The sequence below is a fragment of the Hyalella azteca genome, unplaced genomic scaffold, assembly GCF_000764305.2.
Source record: "Hyalella azteca isolate HAZT.00-mixed unplaced genomic scaffold, Hazt_2.0.2 contig5114, whole genome shotgun sequence".
NCBI classification, from domain to species: Eukaryota; Metazoa; Arthropoda; class Malacostraca; order Amphipoda; family Hyalellidae; genus Hyalella; species Hyalella azteca.
Window position 1 is genome coordinate 272,130 of NW_025935314.1, and position 22,892 is coordinate 295,021.

At 41.5% G+C, this 22,892-nt stretch overlaps 1 protein-coding gene across 2 annotated transcripts in view; it reads right to left on the bottom strand.

The window, feature by feature from the left end:
• Positions 1 to 22,892, bottom strand: part of LOC108675471 (serine-rich adhesin for platelets) — a 53,064-nt gene that overhangs the window by 7,863 nt on the left and 22,309 nt on the right. Inside the window, exons 3-12 of one of the 2 annotated variants that reach the window (XM_018163494.2) lie at positions 10,591 to 10,703; positions 9,669 to 9,841; positions 9,125 to 9,413; positions 8,378 to 8,556; positions 7,436 to 7,832; positions 6,500 to 6,588; positions 5,700 to 5,744; positions 4,322 to 4,744; positions 3,028 to 3,763; positions 441 to 869 (exon numbers count right to left, since the gene is read on the bottom strand). In XM_018163494.2, the coding sequence (XP_018018983.1) occupies positions 441 to 869; positions 3,028 to 3,763; positions 4,322 to 4,744; positions 5,700 to 5,744; positions 6,500 to 6,588; positions 7,436 to 7,832; positions 8,378 to 8,556; positions 9,125 to 9,413; positions 9,669 to 9,841; positions 10,591 to 10,703 (2,873 nt within the window). The remainder of the gene's footprint in view (positions 1 to 440; positions 870 to 3,027; positions 3,764 to 4,321; positions 4,745 to 5,699; positions 5,745 to 6,499; positions 6,589 to 7,435; positions 7,833 to 8,377; positions 8,557 to 9,124; positions 9,414 to 9,668; positions 9,842 to 10,590; positions 10,704 to 22,892) is intronic. The other variant, XM_047880274.1, reaches the window with a different exon arrangement.

Consider the following 22,892-nt stretch of genomic DNA (forward strand, 5'->3'; position numbering starts at 1 on the left):
ATAGACTAGATTCTCGAAAAAACGATATCTAGGTCTTCGAAGTTTAAAGTGGATGCCCGAGAAGATCGAAGAAAAGACCGAAAATTCCAGCATAGTCGAAAAAAAGCAAGGGAACGTCAATGTAGTGTTACGAGGGTAAAGCTGAAATGTTCACAAGATCTATCATTCAGGAGGCTCAGGATAACCAAACCAATGGTCGAATAAATCATAAAAATGTCGAAAGGAATGTTGAGCAGGCAGTATTTAAGTGTACATAAAGCTGGAAACATTTTAGTACCGGTCCTTCCTCAAGAAGCAGGGAATGAGTAGCAGAAGAGGAAATAGACTAGAAAGAAGTTTAAATGAAGACGAGGTTTCAGGGAGAATATAAAGAAGTGTTCAGATGGCCTGAGTCCAGTTCTCAGGGAACTGAGAAAGTAAACTTGTAGCAAAATGTTTACCTCGAGCTCTTGGACTTGGCCGCTCGCGTTCGTCCATGAACGCCGGTGATGCCACCGGACGCGGGGCAAAACTCCGGATAAGGAGTAAAGGAAGAGCACGAAGAACATGAAGACGATGGAGAAATGGTTCTCGGTCCTCCGCGTGGTGTGATGAGGGAATAGTGTGAATTGTTATGCGAGTTGCCAACGTAATTGCTGTCGTTGATGCTCCGGAAATGATTGAGGAATCTAGAAGCTCCGCTGATGGGAGTAGAGCAAGCAGACGAGGTCGTAGATGAGGTTCCTCCGCCGCTCGATCCATATAAATTCGTCGTTTCGGCTCCCGATGTTTTTGTCGATCCCGTCAGGCTGCTCAGAAATTTCAGGCTCACGCGGGAACCCACGGAGAAAGCCCGGGTGCGTGGCGGCTCGAGCGGAGCTGCATCGGGTCTGCAGAGAGCGAATAAACTTTTTTGCAACTAAAGAAACTAATTCTCAAGTTCAGGACGAAACGAAGAACCGGAAACCGTATCCGCAGAAATAATTTAGGCTACGCTATGCTATTGCCCTTCCACCATCGAGGGTTTAAGTCAACCTGAATCTTATGCAGATTTGGATTCCACAGATAGCATATTCGGCAAAATTATCTTCGCAGAGCTCACGATTGTCTGGATACTCTTGCGAATCAGGCCCCAGAAACAAAAGGCTGGCTTCAATGATGTCAACATACGACAATAATACGACATTTGTACGACAGATTTGTCCACACTGCTACCGAATCGGACTAACCCAGAATCCGAATTTTAATGCATTACAGCACAGTTTGTTTCGAACCCCATTATGCATCGGACTATAAGAAGAAAGTTATTGGTACAAAATTTAGAATCCTCTCTTGAATTCACAGACAGCTCATTCCAAAATAAAAATTATTCTCTCAAATGGCGTTGCACTTTGTTTCATTTAACTTAATGATTTTGACTATGCAACGATTTTGATCTCCAGACGATTCATCGACAGCAAACTACGATTTTGATATCTCCCGACGACTCATTGACAGCAAACTAACTCTCAATTCCCGACTGAATACCGTTGGACAAATTACATGTTTAAAACCACCTATTTCCTTCAACAGGTGGATATAAGCACGTTGATTATGCACCTTTCTCACATTAATGAGCCGATTTAACGTGCGGACAGCAGGAATAATCAATTTTCTGTAGCGCCAATGAAAACTTCATTACAAAGATCAAGACGACGAAATTAACTTAATTTCTCAGCAGCGACGCAATTTAAATTTGATGTGATACGCATAAAAGTCAAGAAATATTGCAAAAATTTTGTGTCTTCGCATCAGAGGCCGAGTAATGCAGTAAAAGTTAACCGTACATCTCAAGTTCTTAAGGGAAAATGCCAAATGTTGCCTTCGTACTGTATGCAAAACAACGAACACGAAGCCCTGGGAAGTTACGGAGAGTAGTGGCACGCTAGCATCTCTATTACTAATTTCCCAAACTCTGTACAGTCAACACGATCACAGCTAAAGCGTACACGACAGATAACGAGTAAGCAACGTTGTCGCTGCCGTCCAGTAATGCAGCAGCACAGACACAACTTGAACAGCCAACACACATGGTGAGAATTCGCTAATTCTTTTGCAATACAACCCACGAGCTTAACCCTCTACCGCCTCCGCCAGACATGAGTAACAGGAGCAATATTGTCACAAGCCTACTTCCCAAAAAGGGTACGTTGTTAGTGAGCGCAAAATGACTTGCAATGATGGCTGCCGCCTCGTACGGCAACTTTAAAATGTTCTCTGTTGCGTTAAAACGTCCTCAGGTTGCTACACTCAATAATTTAAGCATAATTGTTGTTCCCGGAGAGTGACATACGGCGGTAGAGGGATAATTTCGAAAGCTCATATACAAACATGAAATTGGTACTCATTTCCAGAAGCATTAAACTTCAAGAACGAGTACATAGTCTATAATAAACTGTCAACCAACAAATCATAAATCGTGCATTCATTCCGATATTGTCAACTGAATCAATCCTGAATCACCAACTCTCAATAATATCAGGACAACGATGGGTGCCAGATAGTGAATAACGAATCACTTCAAGATAAACGCTCGACAATTGATAGCTAAAAGAATTCAAGTTGTTGAACAGAAGAACAAAAGGGTCAGGGAGATGGCACAATTATCAAAGGAATTCCAGGCTGTTATTTAGCATCAAGACGAAAGCGTTACACGGCAGCACAATTTGTCGAGCCAAACAAGTGTTAGCAACAATTATTGAATGAATGAACAAGTTAACAATGATTGAATGTTTATGATCACAGCAAGATGATAGTGAGATGAGATTCAATTGTTATCGAATATCTCGATACATGAAATTTCACTGCAAATGTGAAGGCAGTCACTATTAGTTTGTTTATGATGGAACAAAATTCTGGACGAACGAATTCTGAATAGCGAAAAAATAGAACGATTTTTTCCAGTTTCAGACAAACAGTGAGAAATATTTTCATTTTACCTTTTCTTCTACTGTGTACACGAAAAATATAATTCTCAAGTGTGGAAAAAATACCGAGCGTAAGACGTACCTGTTTTTACGCTTGATGAAGTCTGGTCGACTGCCAACTGAACTCGTCCTGATGGGCCGCTCTTGGTTGGTGAGGTCTTCATCGTCGTGTTGGTGAGGTAGAGACTCACTGTGTTGATGTAGTGGCGGGTAGTGATGATGTAAATGATGCAGATGCATAGGATGTGATGACGGTACACTGCTGCTCAGAATAGACGAGGAACATCCACGTGAGTTAGCGCCACTACGCAGAGCAGACAATGGAGGAGTGTCCAAAGTCCTCGATGAGTCGAGGGCTCCAAGGCTTATGGAAGGTACAGAGCCGTCCACCTGATCGTCCATGTCCATCTGGTCTGCCAAGTCCATGTCCAAATCGTGGTCGAGAGAGTCGAGACGATACCGAGCGCTGCCTTCATCGTCTTGACTTAACCGCACGCTTCCTTCGTCATCCTGCCTCAGTTGGGCACTTCGGTCGTCTTCAATGGACGCGCCGTCCAAGATATCGTCCACAACCTCTTCGACATCAGGGATAGAGTCTGTCTCCATGCTGGCATTGCTGCGCGTCAGTATGGCCTCCTCAGCCAAGGATATCCGCTGACAGCATCCAAGCATATTGACGTTCTTCTCGTGCTGATGTAGTGAGCTTGTTGATGAAGGCTCCTGATTCTGTTCAGAGGGATTTGAAGGCTCCAGCCGATGTTCAGACGGAGTTTCCGCTCCAGAATTGGAAGAGCTACCGACACTGCCTGGCGGCGATTCTGTGAAGCAAGAAAATTGTTTTTAATAGAACCGCGCGTAAATTAGAAATGCTCAATAAACGATGATGAGGTACAGAGTAAGTCGGTAACTTACTAAATTGCAATTACAAAAATATAAATTATTCTTGAACACAGTTTTACATCACAAAACAGCAGGTAAACCTAAACAAAATATAATTACTATTAAATAAAACTTTTATAAGTAAAAATCTTGTTGTTGTTGTTGTAATTGCCCATCCTGGTAGTGGCGACTAGGTAAGGGAGGGGGTGATAGGTCAGTTTTTCCGGGCACTTTAATGCCACTGGTAGTTTCACGACCATCATTGGCTCGTTGACCCGCCAGAACCATTTGATTGCATTACACAACACTCTGGACAAGCCAGGTACTCATTTATCAACCAGAGTTGGATGAATGGCTGCGTTGACCATGAGCTGAGCTTCCCGGAAGCACTTGTCCTCAGTGGGACTCGAACCCGGGAGCTGGGTGCGAGAGACAGAGTCTCTCACCACTGCACCACCACAGCTCTAGTAAAAAGAAATCCTCAGTAAAAATCTTACCGTCTGCGACGCTGGATGGAATGGGTTTAGGAAGCGTTGCGTTTGCTGGGGCCATGTTGAGGTAATCGCCGTCTTCCTTCCCCTCACTGGGCGATGATGGGACAGTATAATCCATGGTTCCTAATTGAGAAGTGTTGCTCGCTGATTGAGAAGTGTTGCTTCCTAATTGAGAAGCGTTGCTCCATGATTGAGAAGTGTTGCTCCCTAATTGAGAAGCATTGCTTCCTAATTGAGAAGCGTTGCTCCCAAATTGAGAAGCGTTGCTCGCTGATTGAGAAGCATTGCTACCCGTAGTAAAGTGACTTGCGTTCGTGCATTCGTGGTCATGATAATCATCACAGTGATGATGGTGGTGATGGTGATGGTGAAGAGAGGAAGGCTGACGCGATAACAATAACGCTTCAGTCATGTCTACGTAGTTCCCTGTCAAAGAGAAATAAACTCGTTATTTTGTGAATAAGCAACCGTCAGTATATAACAACACCAACCATATAAAACAAAACGTATAGAGTCGATGGCTTGAATCGGGTGCCATCGATTCAAGATGGCACCCGATTTTTTGGACCCGATTTTTTTGGACCCGATTTTTTGTGGTCACAACCACTGTGACCACAAAAAATACACGAATTCATACATCGTCCGGCAGGGAAGTATGGATAATTTGATCGGAACGACACTAGAGGAGGGACAATCTAAGAGGTAGTAACCTTGATCGGGGTAAAGAATGTGGTTGTTATCTGTTCGTAAACAGGATCCATTTCAGCGGCAGTAGAGACGTGGCCGATTGAGCATCGTGTGTTCGAGTTCAACATGTTCATTAAAAAAATATAACTCAGTACTCACTGCCGTGACAGAGAGCGCATTTTCTCGTCGACAAAAACGTGATCACGAACGGACAGACGGACCGACATGACGAGCACAATAGCGCTTTTTTCTATAAATGAGAAAATGCGCTAAAAAGGCTGCTCTGTCATTAAAATACGGGCGTTCTTGGAATCATTTCAACGTTGGCCAAACGAGTTCCGGAGTTTGTCACGATAATGAAGCGGAAAAATAACTATAAACGAACTAGTCCTTTAAGATCCGAAACTAAACGATAAGGTGATAGAATAGTTGCATGAGCATGGCGAGCTTCCATTGTAAATTAAAGATTATCAAGATTAAATCAATGAGATTATGTGCAAATCTGGACAAAATTTATTGTGGGCAAAGTTTAGCTATTCACATTGAGATTATTGCCGCGAGTATTGAAATAAGAGTAAAAAAAGAGAAGTAAGAGTAAAAAAAAGAAGTAAGAGAAATTTAAAGAAGTTTCTAGTTTAAATAAATAATAAAATATAAAATAGTTTCTAGTTTAAATAAATAATAAAAAATTTACCTTCACTCGCGTGCGGTGATGTCATCATCACGTAGCTGTCGGGAGCTGCAATAGCAAGAAATAAATGTTGCTTGAATGACACTTGGAAAAAATGAAGAAAATTCAAGTAAATAAATGTCATCGGTAAGAAAGGAAAACTTGCGTCAAGGAGACAAATTATTAAAAAAAGTTTGCACAAAATAAAAAAAGATGACAGTTTTCTCTCAGACTGAACCTTCTTACGCGTGAACCTGAAGGTGTAATAAACTAGGAATGTAAAATAAGCGGACATTTTCTAATAGCTCGATAAGAAGGATACAAAGTTATTTAAAGTTAAGTTAGTTACCCCAAGTTAAAAGTTTGAAGCTTTTTGACATACGGGTGCAGGAGATTAACTTTAGGTTAACTTAGCACCTATAAAACTGAGCACTGAATCATTAGATGAGATAACGGATCGCAGTGATGAGATATGATGAATCAATAGAGATAACGGATCGCAGTGATGAGATATGATGAATCAATAGAGATAACGGATCGAAGTGATGAGATGTGATGAATCAATAGAGATAACGGATCGCAGTGATGAGATATGATGAATCAATAGAGATAACGGATCGAAGTGATGAGATATGATGAATCAATAGAGATAACGGATCGAAGTAATGAGATGTGATGAATCAATAGAGATAACAGATCGCAGTGATGAGATATGATGAATCAATAGAGATAACGGATCGCAGTGATGAGATATGATGAATCAATAGAGATAACAGATCTAAGTGATGAGATAACGGATCTAAGTCATGATATATATTTCTCACCTTCATGGTGGGTGGCGAGATGGCTTCCACCGCCTTCCACAGGAGGAGGTCCAAGACCTCCTCTGCCTTCCTCCAGCACTCGCGGGGAACTGAAAAAAAAAATCTAAATTAGGCTCATGCTTTAATTTTTCAAAATGTTTCATTCTATCATCATAGGAATGGCAGCAGGTTATTTTTTATACCAACTTACTTAATATTGTAATTGAAATGTGGCGAATGTTCGCATTTCTTTCAAAATTAAGAACTACTTCAAAAGAATCAAGCATTATTATTATTAAGTTTATACATTTTTACAATCAATTCTGTTGCAGTGTTTATTTAATTTATTCCAAAGTAGTTATTCAGGGACATTTCAAATTGGAAACCAAAATTTGTCAAAAATTTCTACTGTAATAAAAATTAATATCTGACTTCTAGAAGTCTTAGGTGATTACGAGGACTAGAATTGACCTCATCCTAGAAAAGCGGTTCATAATTACGAAAACTTATACAACAAATACAACGGTACCAGGAATACGAAAAAATATGCTAACTAAAGGCTTCCAAACCATCGAGCCTCCAAAAGCAATTGTCTGATAAAAACATACAGAAAATTTTATTTTTGAGATAAAACACTTGCTAAGTAATCAACCGTGAACCACAACTATGCCGAGTTACCAGAAGGTGACTTGCATATTAAAGGGCTAAAAAATTGGCTAACCATCATAAACAAATACACATTTAATATAATTTCATAAAATAAAAGAATAAATTGACGAACTAGTTGAAACCTTGAAGCTAAAACAAATAGACATTTAATATAAATTCATAAAATAAAAAAATAAATTGAACTAATTGAAACCTCGAAGCTATAAAATACACATTTACTATAAATTCATAAAAATAAAAGAATAAATTGATGAACTATTTCCTTGAAGCTATCAGGCGCACACGTACTGATGTTGGCATCCAATTCTGGGACTGCCGTGTACGTCGCACGTATTGGCCCAGCCAACGAGGCCGGGCCCTCCGTGCCCGGTCCCACACACGTGCCCAGGGGCACCGTGACTGGTCCCGCAGACATGCCCAAGGGCACCGTGACTGGTCCCGCAGACATGCCCAGGGGCACCGTGACTGGTCCCACACACGTGCCCAGGGGCACCGTGCCCGGTCCCACACACGTGCCCAAGGGCTCCGTGCCCGGTCCCGCACACGTGTCCCAGACCCACGTGCCCGCACACGTGCCCAGGGCCCCCGTGCCCGGCCCCACAAACATGTCCTGGGACCGGTATGCGATGACCATGAGGTTTGCACGGTAAGCTTCCACTGCGATCGCGGATCGTGTAATTCGAGGCTGTAGGGCAAAAATAATATACTACTTGCTATAAAGTACGAAAACAAATGAATATTATCAAGACTATGCATGTTATTCTAAAGAATACATGAATATTATCAATAGTAATTTGTTTCAAGATTTTTATTTAATTAACAAACTGCTAAGATTCAAAGTTCTTCACAGATGAATTGAACAAAAATGATACAGAAAACTTGTACGAGTATCGACTGCATCTTAAAATTCTTCAGTTTTGAATCGAAACACTTCAGTATTGCTTGACAACCTATTAAATAATATTTCAGCACGAAAAGATCCAAACAATATTTAGAAATGAACATCATTCCAATTAGTCACCTGTAGTGATTAACTTATTCGCATCCACTCGTGACAATAATTACCTACTTCCACTCGCTTCTAATTGAGTGAAAATATATTTTTGAGAGGTGATGGAGGTTTTAATTCCTCGGATTTAATTCAGTAGTAAATTAATTACCCTTGTTGTAATAAAAAATACTTCTACGATAAAAACATTTATTGGTGCGTACATGAATTAGATTACTGACCGTGTGTAGCAGACATGGAGGAAGTGCGGTCTCGTGGAGTAGATGATGAAGTAGATGTGCAAGTAGAACCTGGGCATCTGAATGCCGCTGAGCAGGTGAAAGTTGTCGAGCAAGCAGGATTTGATGTACACGCGTTAGGAGGAGCTAGTCCCATCGTTTTAGACAAGTTCATCATCACTCTGTCGGAAATGATACTTTGATGAGTTTTGGAACACGTTTGAACCGCTGAGTAGGTATATATTTCTTCACGAATGAAAATATAATAAAATAATATAATCCAATTCTTAAACAATAATTGCTCTCCCATTAATGGTATGTCAATATTATCAAATTAAATTACACGAATGGTCTATATTTCTCGCATGGGTTAGATCAAAGCTCCCACGACACGATAGCTAAGCCTCTTATGAACCAATCAAACCTTAGGTAGGTACACGTAATGGTTACATACAGCACTCGGCATCCGCGAAATACACAATATTAAATACATTCACCGACAATACAACGATTCACATACCATCGCTAACCATGCCACAATATTTTATATATTTAGCACCGCCATTGCAAGTCATCGGTTCGTGTCTGCACTAGTCTCACTTAGTCTGGACTAGTCTCACTTAGTCTGGACTAGTCTCACTTAGTCTGGACGCTAATTCCTACACTCTAGTAACAAGTGATCCAGATACCAATAACATCAATAACAATCAAAGCATCTTTAGATAAAATATTAAGCAAATCGAGCCTAACCTGGCGACGACGTTGTAGATGTTGGCTGCGATGTTGCTATCCTGAGTTGTAAGCCATAGCCTGCCGCTGCCGGTGGAAGCCATCCTTCCCATCTCGAGGTAGAAGAACATGTTGTTGTACGCCACCATCCTGATGGTGTTCAGGGCGATGTCCGTCTTTTTCATGCTCTCGTCCATGGAAACGATGGACAGAGACCGCTTTGTGAGGCAGAGGTAGGAATGGCCGGCGGCCACCCCTCCGTTGCTGCCTCCTACACCTCTCGTTTGGACCTCTACGTGCCACACGTGTTCTGGAAATTATACAAATTAGTACAGAAATATTTATCATATTTATCACTGATCTCTCTTATAATAACTCCAAGCTGCTAGTGCAGCGATCGTGATAATCTGAAAAAATGAATAGAAATACTGTGCAAATAAATAGTCATTCTATAACCTACTATCAGACAAATCAAACGAGTCATTTACCTGTTATACAATATCGGGAACAAAAACTATGTCCTATAAAAAACTGATGAATTAAGATGAATAAGTGAGACCCTCACCCCAGTCGGATGTGTCGGCGACGCTCTGGATGGCTCTCAGCCAATCGTTCATTTCGTCGGCGCTGGCAGCGACCAAAGTACAGACGTCGTCCTTGACGTAGAGGGAGAACGCATTGGCTCTCTTGCTGTCCGTCTTGGGCTCCACGCGTATGTTGGAGTTAAACAGATATTGCCTGTAACAGAGACCTGGTTTAGACACCACGCAGGTGTTAGTTGAACAGATATTGCCTGTAACCGAGACATGGTTTAGACACCACGCGGGTGTTGGAGTTGAACAGATATTGCCTGTAACCGAGACATGGTTCAGACACCACGCAGGTGTGGGAGTTTGATATTGGAGTTGGGTCAGGAATTGAGAGCAACCAAAATTTTGAGACTTTGAGGCAGTTCATCAGCCACTATTTTGAATCAAGATTCAACCAGTATCACCAATAAAAAAAACACGAAGTCTTAGTAACTTTCAAATGTTAATCTTTATTTTACCGGAAACCGTTCTCAGACTTCAAACTGGTTTTCACGACTTGGCAGTATTTTCGAGAATAACAGGATCGGAATTTTGATAATAGTCAACTTTAGATATGCAGCCGCTTTTTGGTTTATGGATATCATTTGCTGAATAACTTTCAACGATTATTAATTTTCTCTTAATCATCACCATGATCATTGCAATTCCTAATATTACTCAACGATGAACACCACCGTACATGAAACAAACAAGTAGGAATAATAAGAAGGGATAGAATTACATTATTACTAGGAACATTCTATCGATTGAGTAGTGCCACCTCTATACAGCTCGTATCTACCGGCCAAGCATTTGACGTTGAACCAACGTTAATTCAACGTTTAAACGTTGAATTTACGTCGATTGAACGCTGTTTCAACGTTATTTGCCTAGAGAGCGTAAAATAAGATTACTAACTTTTTAGGCGGGAGTTTCTCAAGGAACTTTGACTCAGAGTCGTAGATGGCAAAGGTGGCCGGCTTCGGCGACGACTGTTGACAGCGTAGGACGAAATATCGACTCCGCTGCCCCTGTAAAAAAAAAACATAAAAATTAGTGACATGTTTTACACTCGCGTCCAGAACGCGCTTATACGCTTACCGATGCCGACGATGTTACTTATTTTGTGTGTAATATGTATTCTAAATAACAATGTTATAAATGTAAATTTAAATATTACTCACGATGGCAATGTCGTTTATGTTGCCGTCGTTTACGATGTGTAGGTAACTTTAATTCACAATGTAAATGTTATTAATGCGTTTTCGCTATTCAGGGTATCCATATTACCGATGTGATGCTGGATAACATTGATAATTATATCGTCAGTGTCAGCGTAGTTGACGTCATGGATCATTATTACATTAACTAAGACATAGATGATAGCATCATTTTATTCAAGTATTAATTCCATATTGACCATAGTTAATCCATAGTTCCATAGCAATCCATAGTTTTTAAAATCCATATTATCCTTAATATCAGTACAAGTGAACGTTCAAATATGATCTAAATAAATACACATTGAAGCTGTTTCTTCTAAATTTAGACAACATGCAGCCCAGCAACCAGGAATTACGAAGATCCCTCGTCGCGCAGCCCAGGAGTTAAAAATAGCACGTGCTGCGCAACCCAGCAGTTGAAAACAACACGTGCTGCGCAACCCAGCAGTTGAAAAAGCAGCCCAGGAGTTGAAAATAGCACGTGTTGTGCAGCCCAGGAGTTGAAAATAGCACGTGTTGTGCAGCCCAGGAGTTGAAAATAGCACGTGTTGCGCAGCCCAGCAGTTGAAAACAACACGTGCTGTGCAGCCCAGGAGTTGAAACTACGAGAATTAAGTGTTGCGCAACTGGAGAGACGGAAACATCCCGTGTTGCGCCGCTCGAGAACTGGAAATATTATTTAATGCGTAGCCCAATTAAGAGCTAAAAATATTACGCGCTGCGCAGCCAAATTGCTAAAAACTCTTGTAAAAATGCACAAAACTTGAAATTATTGTATATATGCCGCTCACGCATCAGCTAAATCTATAGACGTGTCCCTTACTAAAAATAACTCGTGCTAATATGCATAAAACTTGAAATTATTGTATATATATACCGCTCTGGAGCTAAAACTAATAACGTTTCCCTTCATGATCTAATTATGTCCCGTCTTATCAGAAGAGTGAGTGAGGCTGTAATACAAGAACTTCCTTACTCTCCCAAAATAATTCTGTCTGATCATTTTGCAGAATATAAACGGGTTCAGTATCAAACGTAAAGACTTATAATAAAACGAGACTAAAAAAATTATTCACGGTTGAGGACACGGCACAAAATGAGGGACACGGCACCCCAGGTACCGGGACGTTGAGGTGACATATGGCACCCCAGGTACCGGGACGATGAGGGACACGGCACCCCAGGTACCGGGACGATGAGGGACACGGCACCCCAGGTACCGGAACGTTAAGGTGACAGACATGGCACCCCAGGTACCGGGACGTTGAGGTGACATGGCACCCCAGGTACCGGGACGTTGAGGTGACATGGCACCCAAGGTACCGGGACGATGAGGGACACGGCACCTCAGGTACCGGGACGATGAGGGACACGGCACCCAAGGTACCGGGACGATGAGGGACACGGCACCCAAGGTACCGGGACGATGAGGGACACGGTAAGGGACGTTCTTGACTTCACTAATTGCTCTCTCGACGGCCTCATGCTTACGACAACACGGGACTCTTGAAGGCATAGCAAGAGAGATTTCCCTTTAGATAGAGAACACTTCAGAATATACATCATCCAAATGTTTAATTTTGATGAAATTGCCCTCGTCAAAATTCCAAGCTTGAGATTTGCCTCAGATAGAGAACACTTCAGAATATACATCACACGATGATTTAAATTTGATCAAACGATTTGAATTTGATCCCAAAGTGCCGAAGGTTTGATGTCTCCATAGTGTGACACAGGTTGACCCTACACTGTAATGTGGTCCGATCGTAACTATTCCTTCACAGATGAACAAATAAACTAATTAGAATAACGTATAATCTTCAGCGGCGACCTATTACATAAAGAACAACAGGGCATGAATGTTTGTTAAACTTTATAACGCGTAACATAAACAACACGTGGTATGAATGGCATTATTGGTAGCCAACATTCCTACAGCTCCTACAAGTTAACGAACGACCGACGCAGTGACAGCCAACAGCAGTGCGGCATGCGACGAGTAAACATGTGCTGATAATAACATAAATAAATGCGCAGCATAAAAGCATGAAGAAAGGCGCTGCATAAAAGCACGAATAACGGCGCTGCATAGCACAAATAAAATACCCATAAAACAACAGCACAATTGACGGAGCTCTAAACAACTGCACAAATAACAAAGCTATAAACAACTGCACAAATAACGGAGTTCTAAACAACAGTACAAATGAAGGGACAAACCCAAAGCGCAAGTAACGACACAACAACAGCACACAATAACAGTAATTGCATTGAATATGAGTACAAATAGCGACGTTGAAAAACAAATAACTATATACGGGTAAATCACATAAATAACGCAACTCAACGCCACAAAATACGACATAGTGAAAACTAATTTTATTTGTACAAAGTTCAGTCTGGTACAGAGATACGCTATGGATGTGTAAGCAGCAGCAATAAAAGACCGCACAAAGCTGCAAAAAATGTAAATAAAAGACGACTTTTTAGGCCGAGACCGCAGCGCGCGTTAGGTTCCGTTATGCCGCATTCCTGGCATAGCTGCGTGTTGTATGTATGAACTGCTGCGTGTTGTATGTATGAACTGCTGCGTGGTGCATGCATGAACTGCTGCGTGGTGCATGCATGAACTGCTGCGTGGTGCATGCATGAACTGCTGCGTGGTGCACGTATGAACTGCTGCGTGGTGCATGTATGAACTGCTGCGTGGTGCACGTATGAACTGCTGTGTGGTACACGCATGAACTGCTGCGTGGTGCACGCATGAACTGCTGCGTGGTGCACGCATGGACTGCTGCGTGGTGCACGCATAAACTGCTGCGTGGTGCACGCACAGCTACACGCATAGCAACATAAGCCTAACACTAGTCACCTCCCAAGCATAGCAACATAAGCACGCACCAGTTGCGTGCACCATGCATAGGTTGACACGTGTATTCACTAATACAAGGAAGTCTGCGTCTATAAATGATCCCTATTACATAATTAGTCTGCGATCCCTGTAAGTTTTGACCCCGCGAACCATACGACACTTCAGGTTAAAGAGTCCTAATTTCTATCATCTATTGAGAAGCTATTCATGTGACTCATTTGGGCCAAGGCAATACTATATTAGTACCAGGTCATTGAGAAATTCAAGCACGTATCACGTGTTCTAATTTATTTATGTTATACATACATGTAATGTAAGTTAGAAAATATATCCGAGATAAATGACAGATCAATACAGTTCAATATAATAGTATGACAGGGCAATACAAAATAATACATCTGACGCCATAATATAACATAGTACCAATTTATATAATACACAAATGATACATGCGTTGGATGAAGCATTGTTTTTCATGTCAGGCAGCAATCATGTAAACAAATTACTATTATTTCACACTCACTGGAACGTTATTTGCCCCAGGGTAATTAATTGATCATTCGAGGGTGGTTAATTGATAGTTTTTAAGTAGGTGTCATGATATAACAACGAAACCTTACATGAAAATAACATCAACAAATCCCTATTGAAATTCTTAACTGCCTGTGCGCTAGGTTCGGCTTTTGTACGCTATTGTAATCTTGAAATTTTTGAAGCCAACTGATAATTGTAAAATCAACATTTTTGCATGATGTGTCATAACAAAGTAAATAACAATAATATGCGTTTAAAAAATACTTTTTAAAGACCACACTTCTAAAGAGGTTACTCCGATGTTACACATGTAAAATAACTTTTTTTATTTGATTTTTAAATACCGGTATTCAAAAATTTTCTTTACATTTTCTAAACTATTATTTTTTATTCTGTACATTGATTCAAGCATTGTTTTCGACCTTACGCAAGTGTGCAAAATTTCAGATCGATTGGACAGGTAGAAGTGTGTTAAATACCGATTTCAATATTTGTAGCAGACAAACAAACAACAAGAAGTGAAGTTAAATAGAAGTGTGGTAATAAAAAGGCTGTCATAAACTACTACAAATGCTTTATCATAGAAACATTCATGATAACCAATATTTGTTATAGATATATGCATATGATATAGATACCATGGTACCAACATATAGATATATGTTGGTACCTATGATGGGTCATAAAATGAATACATGTAACGATAATTGTACCATAATACAACGTTCGTAATACCCATGAAGTGTCACGTATAACATGATAACCAAGATGTGTTTTGAAAAATAAATATTTAACGCAAGACGAGTAAGACTTTAACCGCGGCTGAAACTGCATCCTCTTAGCTTTTGTACGTGTTATTCTTATCAAGAAATGATACGGTATCCAGCAGAGGCATCCAGATAACATTTACGCCGGAAATACTTATAGTAATATTATTCTTACCAGAACTGCACAATAAACTGAGCATCAGTTTATCTGGCATCCGGCAACATAGCTCAGAAAAACGCACACGATAAGCGTGCGGCAAACACGTACATAATAATAACAGGTACACATGCCAGGAAATAACCACTGCGCTCTTACTGAAGCCAGTCTAACCGCACACGAACAAACGCACACACACTCGACAATCGCCAGCCGCTCTGCCAGCTCAGTCAGCCAGTCAGCCAGCTGCTCAGCCAGTCAGCCGCTCAGCCAGTCAGCCAGCCGCTCAGTTCAGCCAGCCCGTCAGCCAGTCAACCGCTCAGCTCAGCCAGCCCGTCAGCCAGTCAGCCGCTCAGCCAGCCAGCCAGCCGCTCAGCCAGCCGCTCATCTCAGCCAGCCAGCCAGCCAGACAATGCGCCTGTCGGGAGCAAGGCCGATCCTCAAACTTTCCCCTCCCCCTCTCCACCTCCTCCTCTCTTCCGCCTCTCTGATGCTCTCTTTCTTTTCGGACGGGGGGAGGGAGATGAATTCAATGAACTATTCACTGCAGAGCTTTTTTTAACCAATTCTCACGTGTAATCTCTTAAAAAACCAGCCAGGTGATCTTTGGAAGACCTTTTCTTATCTTCTACTTAAAATAACATCAGAATGCAGACAAGTGATCTTCTCCAGGCATTTAGCATTAGTATCTTTCAGTATAAAAAAATGCTCTCCAAGGAAATTTATCAGTCTGACCACAAACCGGGATAACAGCCAACATTTAGCTAAGACCTTCATCAATAGTCTAACGAGAACATCAGTACCTGTTCTTAACCCACTATTTTATCTATCAAAATTAGTTAAGGATTTGTAACTCCGTCGGTTTCCGATCACTGGCGGCTCTTCAAGCGAAACCCTCCAATCACAGACGAGAGAGAGATTGGCCGCTACGTGTACATAGATCGTTACGTGTACTTGGGCTGCTACGTGTACTCAGGCCACTACGAGAGTTTGACAGTACCGCCTGAGCTCTTCAAAGCGAACTTGACAACAAACGACATGATAAATACAAAGTTTCATTGCGCAATTCTTGACCGAATATGTGTCCAATATACAAGAATGATCACACAATATTCCATTATTCAGGTACACCTGTCCTGCTATAACTTACACGCACTTGCAGTGCGTTCGTACGCACGCCAGTCCAGCTGCAGGTGCTACCAGCAATGACTGGCGTCACATGAATGGAATGAGTCCATGAATGAGTCTAATATGAATTGTCCATGAATGAGTCCGTGAATGAGTCCATGAATGGCCCATGAATGAGTCCGTGAATGAGTCCATGAATGGCCCATGAATGAGTCCGTGAATGGGTCCATGAATGCGTCCATGAGTGGTCAGTGAAAAACTCAGTGAACGAGTCCAGAAGCTATCAATGAATGGGCCCATGAATGTGTTCATGAATGAGCCTAAACGGCATCTCATATCCGCTGCACAGACCGCGTGCATGCAAGAAAATCTCGCAAGTCGACTGGCATTTTATAGACCGTGCCTACTTTATGCATCTTTTGCTCGCGGTATGGACGCATGATATACAATAATTTTCGGGCGACGTGTTTTAAGCGAAGAACTTATAGGCAGCAGCAGCAGCAGGCAGTGACTGCAGCAGCAGCAGCAGTAGCAGCTGCAGCAGCAGTAGCAGCAGCAGCAGGCAGTAGCAGCAGCAGCAGCAGCAGCAGCAGGCAGTAGAAGCAGGCAGTAGCAGCAGCAGCAGGCAGTAGAAGCAGGCAGTAGCAGCAGCAGGCAGTAGCAGCAGCAGCAGGCAGTAGAAGCAGGCAGTAGCAGCAGCAGCAGGCAGTAGAAGCAGGCAGTAGCAGCAGCAGGCAGTAGCAGCAGCAGCAGGCAGTAGCAGCAGCAGCAGGCAGTAGCAGCAGCAGGAGCAGCAGCAGCAGCAGCAGCAGCAGCAGCAGTAGCAGCAGGCAGTAGCAGCAGTAGCAGGCAGCAGCAGCAGGCAGTAGCAGCAGCAGCAGCAGCAGCAGCAGTAGCAGCAGTAGCTGCAGCAGCAGGCAGTAGCAGCAGCAGGCAGCAGTAGCAGCAGCAGCAGCAGCAGCAGAAGCTGCAGTATTCTCGTCGGCTAGACAGCGTATCGATTACGCCACGGTAAGACGCACAAGCGCCGGCAACATGTGCACCAACCAAACACACGACGTCGCTTTTTCCCGCATCTACAACAATTGTTTTTTATCCTAGATTGTTTTTAGCCTTAGATTGTTTTTTTATCCGGTTTTCATATCGTTTACAATTACTCTTATTCGTATTTTTTCCCGGTTGTGCAGTCTAATCCTTATTATGTTGATTTTCCTATACCTTGACACTGCGGTCAGTCGACGCGCTGTATTGGAGAGAATCACGAGGTATATTTCTGTTAAATTAATCATCATCAATTAAATCAATTTAAACTTATAAAACAATGAGGAATTCCCTCCAAGCAGCTGAAAGAGTAAAATTGTGTCTCATATTACTCACTTATAGATATAAGTAAAGAAACTTGTAAACACTCATCAACGACATGTAACCTCGATCGTATATCGTATTCAGGAGCCATTAGTAGGTTGAAGTAGTGGGAATAAATAGATTTATTTACCTCATTCACCTTCAACTTAATATGAGTAACTCCAGCTACGTTGAACTAATTAACGATCCTGTTAGAAAAATGTAAAAAAATCGGTATTGTTTATTGCAATCTAAAGCTTGTAAAAATTAAAACGAAGCCTTCATTGAAAAGCTGAAATTGTAAAAAAAAACTCCTCTAACCAACGCAAAAAAGAATCGGATGTTTCACAGTCGTAAATTGTTTTGTATTCCCATTCCATCATAACTGGCGAGTTCCGCACAAAATCCGGTTATTTGCGGAACATTTTTGCGGCGGGTAGAGGGTGAGTGCCCTCGGGACGTGAGGGGAAAGGGGCGGGGTTTCCCTCATACACCGTGAGGGAAAAGGGCTTCAGCTCAAACCCCCTCGCTCTTCACTATGTCTGCAACTCACGTCAGCAGACCACGTCACTGTCTGCCGACCACGTCACCGTCTGCAGACCACGTCATAGTCTGCCGACCACGTCATAGTCTGCAGACCACGTCATAGTCTGCAGACCACGTCATAATCTGCCGACCACGTCATAGTCTGCAGACCACGTCACCGTCTGCAGACCACGTCATCGTCTGCAGACCACGTCATCGTCTGCAGACCACGTCATAGTCTGCAGGAAACGTCATAGTCTGCAGACCACGTCATAGTCTGCAGACCATGTCATAGTCTGCAGACCATGTCATAGTCTGCAGACCACGTCATCGTCTGCAGACCACGTCATCGTCTGCAGACCACGGCACCGTCTGCAGACCATGTCATAGTCTGCAGACCACGTCATAGTCTGCAGACCACGTCACCGTCTGCAGACCACGTCACCGTCTGCAGACCATGTCATAGTCTGCAGACGTCATAGTCTGCAGACCACGTCACCGTCTGCAGACCACGTAATAGTCTGCAGACCACGTCACCATCTGCAGACCACGTCACCATCTGCAGACCACGTCATAGTCTGCAGACCACGTCACCATCTGCAGACCACGTCATAGTCTGCAGACCACGTCACAGTCTGCAGACCACGTCATAGTCTGCAGACCTCGTCACCGTCAGCAGACCACGTCATAGTCTGCAGACCATGTCACCGTCTAAAGACCACGTCACCGTCTACAGACCACGTCACCGTCTACAGACCACGTCACCGTCTACAGACCACGTCACCGTCTGCAGACCACGTCACCGTCTGCAGACCACGTCACCGTCTGCAGACCACGTCACCGTCTGCAGACCTACCCATATCGTTCCCATGTACCTACCAAAATGAAATTAAATTTTTCCTTCTAGTCACCATTGCCTAGGCTAAGGATATCATTTCGTTATTCGAAGACCAAAAATCCGCTATGATTGCCTATAGTGGTCTCCATTCAGGTTGATTTTACGTTAATGCGAAGATTAAAATACATTAACGAAACTATGATTTTACGAAACCAACGCCGCTTCATTCAGAGGCGAAATCTAGCGTCGTTTCCAAAATTCTTACGAGTTATTACAAGACAATGTGAAATTATTTAAGAATGTTCATGTGTAGACTTGAAGCCTGCCGACAAAAATAGTGGCAATTCGAGCGCGCGTCAACAAAATGCCTTTCGTATACAGATGATACACGAGCCTGGCATTTATTTTTAGTGTGAGGCACGGCAAACGGAGAATAGATCATAAAATTTACGCTTAATTTTCAGCGTGGAACTTGTCCGATTATTTCAGTTCAAAAAGTTGGTATTCCAAGCCACTCCCAACAATGGGAGCTATTTTTTATTGAAGGTTTGATCGCAAATTAACATAGCATCACTTAGAATATATTTATGGAAGGCCGAAAGGCAATTTGAGAAATGGATTCTCAATAGTCAACATCAAGAAACTATTCCGAGCGTCGACGGATAGAAGCACTAAATTGCTTCAATAATAAGCGCGAATTTAAATCAGCAAAATGACACCAGTTTAACCTAAATATCGATGTTCTTAATACAGTTGCAATTTTTAAGATCCCCGAAACAGATATGGTTTGCTAAATGTCAAGTTGTACATCGTATCAAAACAAGTAACGCGTTACTGATCCATGACATACCGGCATCACTTATAAAATTATGAACACAACTTTGTTCCATATTATCATGATATGTTATTCGATCAAATAGCAATTATTAAAACCAGAATAAACAATCGGCGAAAACCTTAGTGAAAAATCTACATATAAATGTAAAAATAAGAAGAACCGCAAGATCTTGTACGTCATGTACAGGCTGAGAACTATTAAGAAAGTTGATATTCTACCCTGGAATTCACATTAGGTTCATAAACAAGAAGCTTGAGCGCGGTATGTCGCCCCGGTGTTGTTTGAGAGCATATAGAATGAGTTGCTACACGCAGGCTTCTGGTCTATTGTGATGTATTGTCAGGGTACAGAACAATGGATGCTTGCCACGACAATAACATGTCGCAGAGTACGACAGAAGCAGTACAAAATACCAATGTTATTTCTAGACACAGATGTTATTTACTTCCAACATCTGCATCTACGAAACGCCTTCACCTTTACAATAGAAGCTTTTCTTTGTTTTACAGGCCTACGGTATCGTGATACATCATAGGTATTCGTGATCCATCTTATTGATTCGTAATACATCCTAGACAATCGTATTACATCGTTGAAATAAATTTCCCATCGTATGTATTCGTAATACATCGTGAACAATCGTATTACCTACATCTTTGAAATTAATTTCCCATCGTATGTATTCGTAATACATCGAGATTAAGTATTCGTGGCAGATCACCAAGCAATATAATATATATATAATATATACATATATATAAATTTACAATTATAAAGATTTATATAATTTGCATCAAGTAATGAACAAAACAATCGTATCAACATTATACAAATTATTATGAAATTAAATTTACTTTGCAGAACATTTTTGCGGAACCCTCATGGAACTTTATTGCGATAAAATCTATTAGTGAAATATTGGCTACAATCATAAAAATCAAGTTTACATATACTATTTCAATCGTAAAAGTTCTAATCGTTATTCTATTATATCAGTTACAAATTATCATTATCATTTTATTAAAACTGACATCTTTCAGAAATTATCCTTAGTAAGTCCGAACGTGAAAATTATACGTACAATCAGTATTAGGTGATAAATGTTTATGGTATTCTAAGAATAATTTTCACGCTCGCACAACCACCATGCGCCCAGAAGTCGTGACACAAGGCACAGTAAGTGGTCACAGCACGAGATAAATTATGTACTTTGAACAACGAGGCACCGTATGAGGTCTGCTCAGTGATCTCCTCGCGGCTTTCTAGACAACAGATCCTCAAACCCGGAACTTCGCGAGAGCCACGACGCGGAACTTGCGTTTTTCATCCCATCTTGTCGTATCGAAGCTAACGGTTTTTCCGAGTCTAGGAGCGTTCGTGATTTTAAAACCAGAAATTCTAGGAGCGTTCGTGATTTTGAAACCAAAAATTACTGACATCAGTCAAACTATCCTTAAAAATATTCAGTTTCATTGCTATTCTGATTTATTTTTCACGTAACACTTAAGGACGTTATAGTAGAGAGGTTTTTTAAGGAGTGCAATTTTCTTGACCAAACGTAAGTTGCGAGGTCACAAATTAGAGTTGATGCTAAAAGTTTCTGTGGTGGGTATTAAAGTAACTAAATTTATTTGCGTGGACGCAACTTAAGTGTCAAACACAACTTGAATGCATTTCCATTAAAGACGAGGTCAACATTAACAGTTTTGATGCTCCAGTATCAGCATGTCATATGCAGCATCCGCGACAATTTCAAGAACGAACACCTCAAGTTTGAAATCGCAGTAACATTTAAAATAAGAGACAATTTAAGAATATTGGTACATATGTGGCAAAAATATCACAAGTTGCAGCAGAAGCAAATGCCAAATAGGCAACGTACGGCAGGAGTGGCCACGTGCTAAAGAAGCGGCATGTGCCACATGGCAAGGCCACATTCTCAGCGGTGAAGGTAAGCCACACTTGCTCGAGTACACGAGATTTTCGCAGTAACCTCGATGAATCTCAAGCGAATTTGAAGAAAACGACGACGCGCAGCTTCAGTGATCACGTATGCATCACGTGCTTGTCACTGATTGGCTGCTAACTGTGTAGTGGGTTAACCTTTGTACAGGAACTCTCATGTTTATAGTAATAACATCGGTCCAAATCAGTCAGTACAAACTACACAGTACACAGCTTCATGTTCATAATCAGTTCAAACACTCATTCATCACGTTGATAATTAGTTCAAACACTCATTCATCACGTTGATAATTAGTTCAAACACTCTTTCATCAACGTTGATAATCAGTTTAAACACTCTTTCATCAACGTTGATAATCAGTTTAAACACTCTTTCATCAATGTTGAAAATCAGTTTAAACACTCTTTCATCAACGTTGATAATCAGTTCAAACACTCTATCAACAAGTGGATCATCGGCCTACACAATCATTCAAAAACTTCATCATCAGTAAACACAATCATTCAGGACATCATTCATCATTGCACACGCTGATTAAACTCATTAAGCATCAGCTCTCTGCCAACATATGGAAAAACTTTCTTAATTAAAGGGCAGCCTTGACAATTTACCGAGGATGCTAAGCATATCACTGTCGCCGCTTTACTAATGCGGTTTATTTTGATCAATTGTGCTGCTGCTGCTGCAAGAACAATTAAACAAAAAAACATTCGACTTTTCAACAAAATCCACACACGCCGACCCGAGATCGCCAATAATAAGTTAGATCTTTCCACCCAAAAAATAAAAATAAATCCAACGTCCAACATAAAATAAATAAAATAAATCCAACATCAAATTCGGAGCAACGGTTTTAAATGCAAGTTATCCTTACTACATAAGCGCTTATACAGCACTCGAGTTCACTTACCATAGTGTCACACATTGAGTCTGATTTGAATTTTGTTTGCCTACGCTGCTCGAATGATGGACGCATATGAGAGGCGACGATACACCGCTTGAAACTTTCATACGTAATTCAATTGGCA